General features: G+C 38.8%; 1 protein-coding gene across 1 annotated transcript; it reads left to right on the top strand.

The window, feature by feature from the left end:
• The first annotated feature begins 1,938 nt into the window (after positions 1-1,938).
• LOC18438866 (serine/threonine-protein kinase AtPK1/AtPK6) lies at positions 1,939-10,449 on the top strand. Its single transcript, XM_006849042.4, has 6 exons — positions 1,939-2,623; positions 8,372-8,454; positions 8,540-8,660; positions 8,743-8,916; positions 9,710-9,817; positions 9,905-10,449. The coding sequence occupies exons 1-6, from the start codon at positions 2,030-2,032 to the stop codon at positions 10,196-10,198; spliced, it is 1,374 nt and encodes a 457-aa protein (XP_006849105.2). The 5' UTR covers positions 1,939-2,029; the 3' UTR covers positions 10,199-10,449.
• The last annotated feature ends 2,673 nt before the right edge of the window (positions 10,450-13,122 follow it).

Below are 13,122 nucleotides of genomic sequence, written 5' to 3' on the forward strand. Positions count from 1 at the left end.
TACATATATTTTCTAGAGAGAGAAAGAAGGTTGTTTGGTGAAAGAAACCAGTATTTATAGCAGACAAAGAATGAAGGAACAAATGAAGAGCTTGGAACATTTTTGGGGGATCCGGCATTTTTTGAATGCACTCCGGAGATCATAGTCCGACATTTATGAAACGCGCTCCGGCAAAACTGAAACTCACTTCGGCATTTTCTGAAAGCACTCAGGAGATTAGTTCACTATAAAAAAGCAGCCCAACACCTATAAAAAGCACTCTGGAAAAATTAAAAATCACTCCGGCGTTTCTTGAATCCACTCCGGAGATTGATTCACTGTTAATAGGCAGTGCAGAATATAAAAAGGCGCACCGGCAAAACTAAGAAGCACTCCGGCGTTTCCTGAATGCACTCCGGAGAATGTTCACTATTAAATAAGCACTTCGGCATCTGTAAAATGCACTCTGGCAAGATTAGAAAGCACTTCAGCATTTGCTGAAGGCACTCCGGAGATTAGTTCACTGTAAAAAAGCAGTCCGACATCTATAAAAAGCACTCTGGCAAAACTAAAAGGCACTCCGGCTTTTCTTGAACCCACTCTGAAGATTGATTCACTGTTAATAACCAGTCCAGAATCTAAAAAATGCGCACCGGCAAAACTAAGAAGCACTCCGACGTCTTCTGAATGCACTTCGGAGAATGGTCACTGTTAAATAAGCACTCTGACATCTATAAACTGCACTCCGGCAAAATTAGAAATCACTCCGCCATTTTTTGCAAAGCTCTCCGATGATTATTTACTGTTAATATGCAGTCCGACATTTGTAAAATGCACTCCGGTATATTTAGAAACCACATCGGCATTTCATGAGCTCTCTACAGGGAATTGTTTACTGTATAATAGTGCACTCCGGCACTTGTGAAGATCACTCTGGAGAATACTTCACTGTTAAATAGGCAGTCTGGCATCCGTAAAACGTGCTCCGACATATTTGGAAAACACTCCGGCAATTGATGAACTTGCTTCAGAGAATAGTTGACTAAAATTGACACTTGGGCACATGTGGAAAGTACTTCGGCACATAGGTCTATGTAATTGTCCAACCCATGATGAAGCCACTCCAGCGCTTCATTCAAATCAGTCCGGCACTCAACTTCCTGGACGAAAGGCCAATCCAGTAATTCACTACCTCAGTTCAGGGAATAGCTCATTGGAATCACGGGCACTCCGGCATATGAGGAAAGCAGAACGACTGTTTGCCTCCTGGAATCCCAAGCACTCCAGTGATACGTTTCCTAGATACACAGGCACTTCAGTCTCGCGTTTTAAATATTCGATCCGACATATTGTTTTCTCATAAGCACTCCGGCGAATAATAACCGTGGTTTGGTGTTAATGAAAATTGGGTCCATCCACAGGATTTGATCGCACGTTCAAGGTACGAGAAAGGGTATTTTTGATAAAAAATAAACCTTTTTCAGTTGGAGGGTTAGTAAAAAAAGTTTGGGTTTTTTTTTTAAAACAAAGAAAAGATAGATTAGGACGGGTAAAAAGTTTAAAAAGCTCATTTTAAGATATTTTTAATAATTTATTTTAAATTTTTTGGAATATGGGTCCCACAATGTTTTCCGGATAGCACCATCCGAATCAGCATTCTGGCGATCCAAACAGGCGGACTAGCCGCCCCACCGATCTGTTTCTTACGGACCGAGTCTACGGAAAATACGGAACATCCCATAAAGGAGGTGACGGTTACTCAGGCCCCCCTTACCCCGTCCACCGCCATGTAACGCCAAAAGGCACCACCATCTCTATCTCTTCCGCTTCCTTGTAACCCCACAAGCCACCACCATAGCTGCTCTACCCCCTCCATCCTAATTTCACCTCACCCCTCTCTCTTTCTTTCTGGTAATTTCTCATGAATCTCTTTCCCCATGATTCTCTCACACTGTCTTACCTTAAAGGAACACAGTCCGCCTATCTTTTATCAAGTCTCAACTCTCTCTCTATCTCTGCTACCTGGTAATCAGTGGACTCATAGTGATCGATGATCCCGTTCAAAGCCCTTCTGGGGAATCTAAAGATACCCCCTGCAACTACCTCCGCCTCCTCGACTTCGCATCCTCACTCACAATTCATTGAGGACGAGTTCGACTTTGCAGAAAGTTTTGGGCCTCTCACTTCCAAAGCTCCTGTCACACCTCACGATCCGGAAACCTTGTGTGCTCGCTCTCATTCCCTTGTCGGCCCTTCTCCTCGGTTCACGACCCACCTCCCATCCTTCAATTGCTTCTCTCTTTCGTCTGATGACTCTGATGAGGATGAGGATGAGGCCTGCCCTATTGGAAAGTCAATGGATGGAGAGGGGATTGGGTCACCCAATAGAGAGAAAAATGGGCCAGTGGATCAGAGAGAGAGAATGGGCCCTCATGATTTCGAGATTCTCAGGGTGTTAGGACGGGGTGCTTTCGGGAAGGTGTTCCAGGTCAGAGAGAAGCAGAGCAGCAATGTGTATGCAATGAAGGTGATGAGGAAGGATGTGATAATCAAGAAGAATCATGTTGAGTACATGAAAGCTGAGAGGGACATTCTCACCAAAGTTGTGCATCCATTTATTGTTCAGCTCCGCTACTCCTTCCAGGTACGCCATTACCTCATCCTTTTCTATTTTCCCCGTTTCCTTTATGAATTTGACATCCACTATTCAGTAGTCAATACCAGTAAATGAAAAATACAACTCCATATTGTGGGTTGGGTTTGTGACAAACTTTTGGAAGCAACTGGTTTAGCTAAGGCATTGATGCAGAAAAAAAGAAAAAAGAAAATAATATGTATATATATAATTTTTTTTTTTTTTTATCTCTTCAGGAATAGGAGATTCGCAGGGGTAATTAGGTGGCCATGAGTTTTTTTTGTGCGTGAATTGATATTTGATCAATTGGGTAGGAATATAAGTAGGATAAGGTTAAATAACCAACATTGAAGAGGTTTTGGGTAAAACGTGGGCTATCTATTTAGGTTAAAAAAGAGAAAATAGGGATGAGAGAAAATAGGTTAAGAGAGAAAATAGGGACAAGAGATAAAGAAGAAAAACCTGTGTAGAGAGGTTTTTTTGTTTAGTTATTGTTTATCTTCTTTTTAGTCTATTTAAAGGGAAATCTTCTTTCATTGTAAATCAATGAATGAGTTGATTAGAATTTGGTCTTATGAAGAGATTGTTTTTGGGATGGATTCCCTTACAGACATTTGAGAGATAGTTTATTCTCTCGATCTTTTTTTTTTTATTGTTATTTTTTCTGGTTTTATTTTCTCCCTGCATCAATTGGTATCAGAGGAAGTTAGATTTACAGAGAGCAAGTAAGATCCAGAGATAGCCGGTTTGTTTTACAATGCCACCAAAAGCTAATCAAATCCAGAGATATCCGGTTTCCTTTACAATGCTACCAAAAGAAAATCAAGCTAATCCTGCTGCTTTTAATCCAGCTAATCCTCCTCCTATGTTGGAGGATATTGGACCAAAGGCTAGCAGAAAAGGGGCAATGGATGAAGAGATGGGTTATATCTTCCTCGTCTTGAAGACAAAATGCCATGGTTATGAAGGGAGAAACCGCTCTTCTGAACCTTGGCATAGAGTCCAAAGGAATGCTTGGACCTTAGGAGGAGTTGGGAGGGACTAGAGTTTGTTAAGGAGAGGGCAAGGATTTAAGTTAGGGAGAAGGGAAGCATAGAAAGAAGATACAAAGAAGATGTCAGAGGGTGTGGATGACCAAATTAAAGAATCCTCCCTAGATAGGAGGGAGAAAATAGAATTTAGGAGGTGAAGGAGGGAGCTTAGGAGAGGCCAATTAGAGTAAGAGAGGTTTCTTCTAAAAATGGGAGTCCAAGAAAGAAAGTTACCTCTATGCTCAACGTATTGAGCGATGAGGGCGTCTTGATCAGATGCAAGGAGAAACAATGGGGGGAAGAGGTGGTAGAGTGGTTGATCTCCTAACCAATGATCTATTCTGAATTTTATTTTGAGGCCATTTCCAAATGTGAATCTAGTAGAGTTCAAGAAGTGAGATTTGTCGGAGGAGATAGATTTTCGGGCTCCAGAAGCTCGAAAGAGAGGAGAGTGGGGAAGCCATATGTTGTTATCAAGTTTATATTTAGCTTGGACAATGGATTTCCAAAGGAGAGGGTGGGGAGAAGTGAAGTGCGACCACCATTTACCAAAAAGAGCAAGATTCATAGTTCTGAGGTTTTTGAAACCTAGGCCACCAAATTTTTTACGGCTACAAATCTTTTCCTAGGAAACTAGATCGAATTTAAAGTCTTCAGAGGTGCCACACTAGAGAAAGTTTCTCATGAGTTTCTCTAGACAGTTAGCCACCGAGACAGGGATTTGGAAAGTGAACATTTGATAAATGGGGATGTTGGCGAGAGTGGCTTTAATGAGGGTGATTCTTCCCCCAAGGATCGGAATCTGCCCTTCCGAAGTTATCCCAAAGTTGTATCCTAGGTTTCCCTAAACAAAGAGGAAGGCCCAAATATGTAGTGGGTAGGGAGTCAACAACACACCCAAGATGCTGGGCTAGGAAGAAAATGTTGGTGTTGCTAACCCTGATACCTAATATTTTGGTCTTAGAGAGATTAACCTTCAACCCAGTGGCAGCTTCAAAACACCTAAGGAAAAGCCATAGACTATCTACCTGGGGGGTCTCAGCTTCAAGGAAAACAAGGGTGCCATCAATGTAGAGAAGATGGGTAAGGATGGGTCCAGAAGAGGAGGTTTGGAATCCCTTGAGGGTTCTTTGCTCATAAAGTCTGGTAAGGGATTTGGTGGAAAGCTCATCAATGAGGGTGAACAAGAAAGAGGAGAGTGGGTCTCCCTATCTATGGCCTCTAGAGGTGGAGAAGAAGCCCAACGGTGACCCATTGATATGGACAGAGAAGTGGGGTTGGAGATACAAGCCATGATTCAGGATCTCCATTTGCTGCTGAATCCCATGCGCGATGGAAATTCGTCCAGGAGACTCCGTTCAACTCGGTCATAAGCTTTTTCCCAGTCAAGCTTAATGACAAGTCCATTATCCCCTGAAAGGAATCTAGAGTGGATAGCTTCATGGGCTGACAAAGCACCATCCAAGATTTGTCTGTTAGCGACAAAGGCAGATTGGGTGTGGTCAATAACATAATGAAAGACCGCCTTCAGACGGGGGGCAAGAACTTTGGCTAGAATTTTGTATGAAGAATTTAAGAGACTGATTGGCCGGAAATCTCTAAGTTTTTCTAACCCTTCAACTTTAGGAATGAGAGCTAAGAAAGTACAATTGATAACATAATTAATGCGACCTCTATGGAAGAACTCAGAGAAGGTGATGATGTCTGGAGCCATAGTATTCTAAAAATCCTGGTAAATGGCAACCAGGAAGCCACCTGGACCTGGGGCTTTGTCACACCCAAAGTCAAAGACAACCTTCCTAATCTCTTCTAAGGAGAGGGGTCTTTCAAGCCAGACCGCTTCCTCGGCGGACAGAGTTCAGAAGGAAATATTTCCTATGGAAGGTTTTAGAGCATAAGGTAAGGAGAAGAGGTTTTTGAAATATCTAACAAAGCGTCTATTAATCTGGGCCAGCTGGGAGAAAGTGCAAGGGCCAGTTGAAATTTGAGAAATGGTGTTTCCCCTACGCCTGGTGCTAGCAGTTTTATTGAAAAAAGCACTATTGTGGTCTCCAACTTTAAGCCATTTAATTTTGGATCCTTGAGACCAGAAGGTTTCCTCCTATTTGTGGAGAAGAGGATTTTCCTTGGCAGAGGCCCTATTTGCTAGTTCTTGGGTGGAGAGAGAGTCCTAGACTCTTCAAGGGTGTCAACGGAATGAATGAGGGCCATACTATCCCTGAAGTTGCTGGGAATGGAAGGGCTCCATTGTTTGATTGAATCCTTCAAAAGCTAAATTTTATTTGATATGCAACTCATTGAAGTCCTCCTCTCTTCTCTCGAACCTATATCTCACCCAATTCCTCATTCTCCCTTGACACTAGAACTTACCAAATCCATCCTTTTCTCCTTCCTTCTCTAGCCCATAACTCATCCAATAGCTCCTCTCTCTACCTAGCAACTCAATGAAGCCCTCCTTAACTCCTTGGTCTACCCCGTAGCCAACTAAATACCTAGTCTCTCTATCCTGCTCTATCCATCTTGTAACTCATTGACGATCCCTCTATCTTCTATATGTATGCCTTGGATCTCTAGTATTTTGGGAGGAAAATTCTCCGCTTTTTTAATTGTATCTCTACAAATGCGTGCTGGAAAGAGCTGTATTTCTTTGGATTCCACCCAAATTTAGTGGTTTGCAGAAATTTTAGGATGTATATAGCTCAAGAAAGAGTGGCATATATGAAATTATGACCATATATAATTTGGATCTGCAGTTTTTGTCGAACTTCTTAATTCCATATATTGTGTCCAATCTTATTTTTTGTACATACTCCGAGCTTTCTAACTTTTTGAAATAATACGTATAATTATATGGTAAGGGAAATTTACTAATAGTTGCAGTTGAGACAAAGTTCTTTTCTGAGTTTGGGTCTGTATATTAGTGGAGAAATTGTAGCTAATTCTATGCAATGCATATCAAAATAAAAGGTGGGTTTAAGTTTGAAAATGGAGGATCTTTGAATGCTATTGATCAGAGAAAAAATGGCTTGAGAGATTGGTGCCATGCAAACAATGTTGCTTTTCTACCATGCTTGATTGTATTAAACGAGGGTATAGAATTTCAAGGAGGGTGAAGCTCCTTGAAGTTCCAAAGCAGAGAGATAGACAATATTACTTGGACATGTCAGGTATTTTGAGCTATTGTTTATTCCCATTTTTTCCATTTTGGGTGTTCTTTTATAGCTGGTATTGGAGTCTTGTTTGTTAAACTGTTTTGATTAATGGCTCTCTATATGAATCAAAATTTAATAAATTTTCTTTTCGTTTAACATCAATTTAATAAAGTTTCGTTTTTGAGGTAAGTGGCTTTGATGTATAATCTTTATATAGTATAATTTTATATTGATGATTCTCCTTGGTTCTAAATAGACCATTGGAGTTATAAATGAATTTCCTCTTGTCAATGTTTTTTGTGACATCTTGTATGATACAAAGGGGATGAAATACTGAATTTAGGGATCTTTAAGAAAAAGCAATTGGATGGGAGCTTAAATTGAGCTATTGGTTTGAGTTTCATAAGTAAAATGAACTTTTGGGCATCAATAGTTTTTCAAACAGCAAAAACAATCTCACATAAAATTCTAAGAAATAAATAAGGAGTTAAATAGATCTTCAAAATGAAAAAAAGAAAAAAGAAGATAGAAGAAGTATCTTTGCAACTTGAATCAATTAAAGGATATCAGTCGTTCATTAAGTAAAAACAGGAAAAGAAAAACATAATAACACTTACAACTTGAAAAGAGATACTATTATGCAAAAGCCAGGTTATATAAATGGGTTACTCTAAACAGCGTTTGTGCATATTACAGTTTGGTTTCATAATAAAATGTCAGGTTCACCGCACTTGTGAGCCCATGGATTCGATAATGTTGTGCATAGAATTGTATAGTTTGGCATTTTCTTTGATCAATTCAGAGCACTTTGGCTTTGGAATGCCTGAAATTCTATAAAAGTGCATTGAATGTTAAATACAAATGATGTTCAATATCATGTGGTACTCTGGAACATTAAATAAAATCAAATAAAATGTTTTCCTCCGGAAAAAAAAAAAAAAAAATGAAGCTCGACATTTTTTATTTATTTAAGAAGATAAATCAAATATGTAAAAAGAAAAACAAGAAAAAGTTATCAAGAGCTGCTGCCAAATGAAATGAAAGAAAGAAAACAAGAGGAAACTTATAGTGCTTTTTTACTTGTAAAACATTTTCTGCAGTCTTAAATTCTCAAATGCAAACAAAAAATCGATTGACCTTCTATAGGCACCACCAATGTTTAAAAAACCAGTCGAGATCCTTTGTTTTATTTATGTGACTGTTTCAAGGCTGTTCTTGTTTTTAAGTCTATATCAGTTTTTGAAAACATGGAACTAGGACAGGAACTGGGCAGGGCCTGGGCTGAGTCGACTTGGCAGGAAACAAATAATGTCACTCGTTGGCTCTCACGTGATTTGGGTCAGACCCTGAGATGTGCGTCTCCACCATAGAACTGCCTGGGTTTGTATTGTGACTCATGTGGTTCAGTTCACTGGCTCATGTCCACTGTGGTTCAGGCCCATCCGGACCCGGTAGGCTGCATGGATCCATGGATATTCCGATTCAAAAGTTTGATATACACATTCTCTACAAGCTTGTTCTCTTGTTGGTTACTATATCCTTTTTTTAACCAAATTGCATTGTTTATTCTGCAGACAAAATCCAAGCTTTACTTGATTCTAGATTTTATAAATGGAGGGCATCTTTTCTTTCAACTTTATCGACAGGGTATCTTCAGGTATTCGTTCATTCAAAGCCTTTTGAGTCACTTGGTGTGGACTATTGTTTTGATTCGGATGCCACTTGGATCTTTCCTTCCTTAGCGAGGATCAGGCAAGGGTTTATACTGCTGAGATTGTTTCTGCCGTTTCACATCTTCACAAGAACGGGATCGTCCATCGAGATCTCAAACCTGAAAACATTCTTATGGATGCAGATGGGCATGTGAGAGAAAGTTGTCCTTGCACATATTTTTGAACCTTTGTAGTTAATACTCATATGCAGTGATAACTATGTATTTTTACAGGTGATGCTTACTGATTTTGGGTTGGCAAAGGAAATTGATGAATCGAGCAGATCGAGCTCCATGTGTGGAACAACAGAATACATGGCCCCTGAAATCATACTCGCAAAAGGTCACAACAAAGATGCAGACTGGTGGAGCGTTGGGATTCTTTTGTATGAAATGTTAAAGGGGCAGGTACTCATCATATTAAACTATACATTGGTTTCTCTGATCACACTAGCATAATTCTCCAATTTTTCTTGTATCTCGATGTTTTCCATAATATCACAATATGTTTTCCCCTCATTACATCATCATCATCATCATTTTAGCCTTTTCTCAATTAATTGGGGTTGGCTACATGATTCTTGGTTCTCCATTCTGCTCTATTAAATACCATATGTTCAGTGAGGCCATAAGTCCCCATATCTTTTCATATTACTTCCAACCAAGTTTTTTTGGGCCTACCTCTTGCCCTTTTCAGTCTTTCCACTTGAACTAACTCGTACCTCCTTATCTAAATTTCTTTTATCACTTTCTTAATACATTCAGCCAACTCATTCCATTACATTGACATCATGTTCAGAGTTCCATTTTCCTTCTTCATTATTTCCTTGTCTATTAAATATAAATATAAGTTTAAAAATATATTATTGGTTGCTATTGATAAAAGAAAAAGAATAATATAGGTTGAAGGATGTTTATATATATATATATATATATGCCTTCTTTGTGATACTTCTCCTGTTTTCAGTTTCCCCAAGATTTTCTTGATGTGTTTCCTAGAAGAACAGAATGCCAGCAAATGGAGATTAATTCTATGCTTCTTCTGACATGCATCACGGTGGTAGTAGTGATAGTAGTTTTGTTTATAGTAGCATTTTGTTATTGCAATTGTTGTTGCTCTCTTTACTTTCAAATAGATCCAAATAGAATTTTTTCTTAGTTTTTGACAACATTAGGTGATTCTTGGGGTGGCTTTTGGCAGCCTCCCTTCACACATGTCAACAGGCATAAGCTTCAACAAAGGATCATCAAGGACAAAGTGAAATTGCCACCATTTTTGACCAGTGAAGCACATTCTTTGCTCAAAGGGGTAATAAAATAAATCGCTTAAACTCGTCTTGCATCCATTCTCATTTATTTTGGCAAGGAGCTTATGTTCATGCATTTTCATTTTCAGCTGTTGGAAAAGGAGCCTTCCAAGAGACTGGGTAGTGGTGCTAACGGAGGGGAGGACATTAAGAGGCACAGATGGTTCAAGCAAATAGACTGGAAGAGATTGGAAGAGAGAGAAGTAGTACCAAAATTCAGGCCTGATGTTAGTGGGAGGGAATGCACGGCTAACTTTGATAAGTGTTGGACATCCATGCCGGCAGATGACTCCTCGGCCCCCACGCCCACAGCCGAGGATCACTTCAAGGGATACAGTTATGTGCCTCCTAACCCTTGGCTTTCTGAGCAAGGGTTTAGTTGATAACCTCTATCCTTAACATTGGGTATTCCTTGTTGCACATGCACTAGCATGGCTTGTTATCAGAGCACAAGAACTCCTATGTACAACTAATTGATATGAAAACGTGTGTCCTCCGATTTGTGGTGTTAATTTTAGGCTTGTAATTCCTCATTGACATTTGATGTGAACGGCTTACCCAAAAGTCTGATGTGGTTATGAATTGTCCATGTAATAAGTAAGAACAGCCTCTCTCATAGATTCGTTCTCATAAATCTTCAGCACACCTATGTCGACTGTACTGGGTGCCATCGGTTACAGTAGCCACCACTAGATTTTGTCCTTTCAGCATAATGGCTCATGGGACCTTGAAGCTCTTGCATGGTCTTGGTTAGGGTTTTTGCATGGGATCATGCAAATAATTAGGTTTCTTGCACTTGGTTTGTGACAATGTTATCTGCTAATACACATTGTGTCGAAATGCATTGTGTTTGTACACGAATTCAGATAACATAATTTATGATCTAAACAGTGCCATATACGTCACATGGCATATGCCCTTCAGGGTACTTGCCTGATGACTCACTTTGAAATGTCAAGGAAAATTTCAGAGTTCAAACTGTGTTGAAAACTGCAGAATCAAAAGCCTGTGATAAATTGCAGATAAACATCACCACTGAACAATCTAAGAGAAAAACAGAGAGAAAAATTGCTATGATTTACAGTCGAAAAGAGGAAAAATGCACCATCATCTTGCTTTGCATCTTTTTTTAACTTGTGGGAGGCAGGAATCGATATCTTACTTTCGTAGTAAATAACTTATATATTTACATTGGGTTTTGAGGCCTTGACAGGTGCTTCTTGTGGCAACCTTGAGATTGTGCCTTTGTATTCAGTTTATCTACAAGAGGAAAGCTCAGAATGCCTAGACATCTCGATTTTTCTGAACTTGTAGAACATGATACATGTATGACTTGCCAATGCAATGTGGTAGTTCCGGGGCTTGTTATGCAATTTACAATAGACTCTTTAATATAGGGCATGGCTTAGATAGGGTGTCACCCTTAAACAATCAAAGGCATCCCAGAACCACTCTTTTCAGATATCCTGTTCTATTAAGATAGGAAAAGTATTCTATGATCCATGTGATAAGAGAAAAGCTATGTACTATCATTGTCCTTGTTTGGCTTGAAAGAAATTGGAGAACTTTCGAAAGTGTGGCAGTGGATTTGGCAACCATAAAAAATAAGATCTTATTCAATACATGGAATTGATTTAGAATTACTAAAGAAGGAAGGGGGACTTCAAGAATAGATGTCGATGATAATTTTGATCAATTAATCTTGTTAAGATTTCTTAAGGTGAGGCCTAGAAGTACTTGGCAGCCTCGTTTGAGTGGTTGCTTTAAATTGAATGTTGATGGCTTTTCTATGGGAAATCCAAGTAGGGTTGGGGTGGGTGGAGTATGCAGGGATTCAAGTGGGAATTTAGCTGTCTGTTTTGCAGGATTGTGTGGTGATGCTATTGCGAACTATGTTGAAATGGCAGCAGTCCTACAAGGTATCAAGCTATGGAAGGAGATGAGCTTGGGGGACTCCCTATTGTGGAAGGGGACAAAGAATGCGATGGACTAGTGTAATTGCTTATCTATTACACCTTGTCGAATGAGATATATTTGGTTACACATTAAAGAATTATTTGTTGGCAGCAACATTACCTTCATCCTATATATAGAGAGGCTAATACTTTGGTAGATGACCTTGCTAAGAAGGGGGCATCCCTTCCCTCGTTAAGGGTTTTCTTTTATTTGTTCTAATGTTGGTTTCTTTTTTTTCATTTTCTCTGCTATCATGCTTGTAATGACTCTATGATTTAAATAATATTCAACACTCTTGTCAAAAAAGAAGACGAGAGTGTTATGTACCACTTCGGTTCATGGCATGTTCTTTTGGTCCCACTCTTACCCATTTGATTGGACGGTAATAATCATGGTTTATAAAAATGGATTGGCGACCTAGATCGTCCACCTCAAAAACCATGTTGAATTGGTGGATTGACATGTCGGATCAGAGAATCGGCCGAATCGACAAGTTTCTCCTAATTTGTTTTAAAAAAATTGCTATAAATCTCTAAAAATGGTGTTTTCTTAGTTTCTAAAGGAAATTAGAAGTGATGCACTATTACTTTCATTACTTGGTAAAAATAGGTGAATACTGAGACATTGTTTTCATATTTGGATGTTTATAATTAAGTGGCACACTATGTAATTTTATTACTTTGTAAAAAAATAAGTGAATACTGAGACATTGGTTTCATGTCTTGAGGTATAAAGCATCCATCTTAAAGATGGATGCAAATAGGTGGTCCATCAAAAAACAATTGTAATTAACGATCTAAATGTTTTCTTAATATAATTATTATTTCTAGTTTTCAATTTTTTTGTTCATATTCATGATCTCCATGTTAAAGATTATATATTCTCAAAAAATTAGGATAAAATTATATTTAAAAACATATATTTATTGCCAAGCCCGTATTTCTACAATATGTGGGATGGCCGCATAAAAATTGTGTTTTTTAATATAGTATTATAATATGGGTGAAGTTTGTATAGAGCAGAGGCTCTAAAAAATCAAAGTAATGCTCACCTTTAAATAGTGTCGAGAAATGGGTCGGTGATCCAGATCATTCTTGAATCGTTTGGATAAGTGAAACGAAAAAAAGAAAAGAAAAAAAAATTAAATAAAAAAATAGAGGCTTACGCATCTTAGAAAATAAAATAAAATGAAAAAGAATGTTTTAAAAACAGTGCATCTAACTAATTCTTGATGCGCATGGTATGGAGGGAACCAAATCCTTTTTCACGGGGAAGAAGCTTTACTTATCACTTCTGAAACAACAATGCTCATCTCAAAGCCGCCCAAAACAAACCAAATGTTATAGAAGAT

This window comes from Amborella trichopoda, chromosome 10 (assembly GCF_054954075.1).
Source record: "Amborella trichopoda isolate Santa Cruz 75 chromosome 10, AtrichopodaSantaCruz75HAP2 v2.0, whole genome shotgun sequence".
Classification (NCBI taxonomy): Eukaryota; Viridiplantae; Streptophyta; class Magnoliopsida; order Amborellales; family Amborellaceae; genus Amborella; species Amborella trichopoda.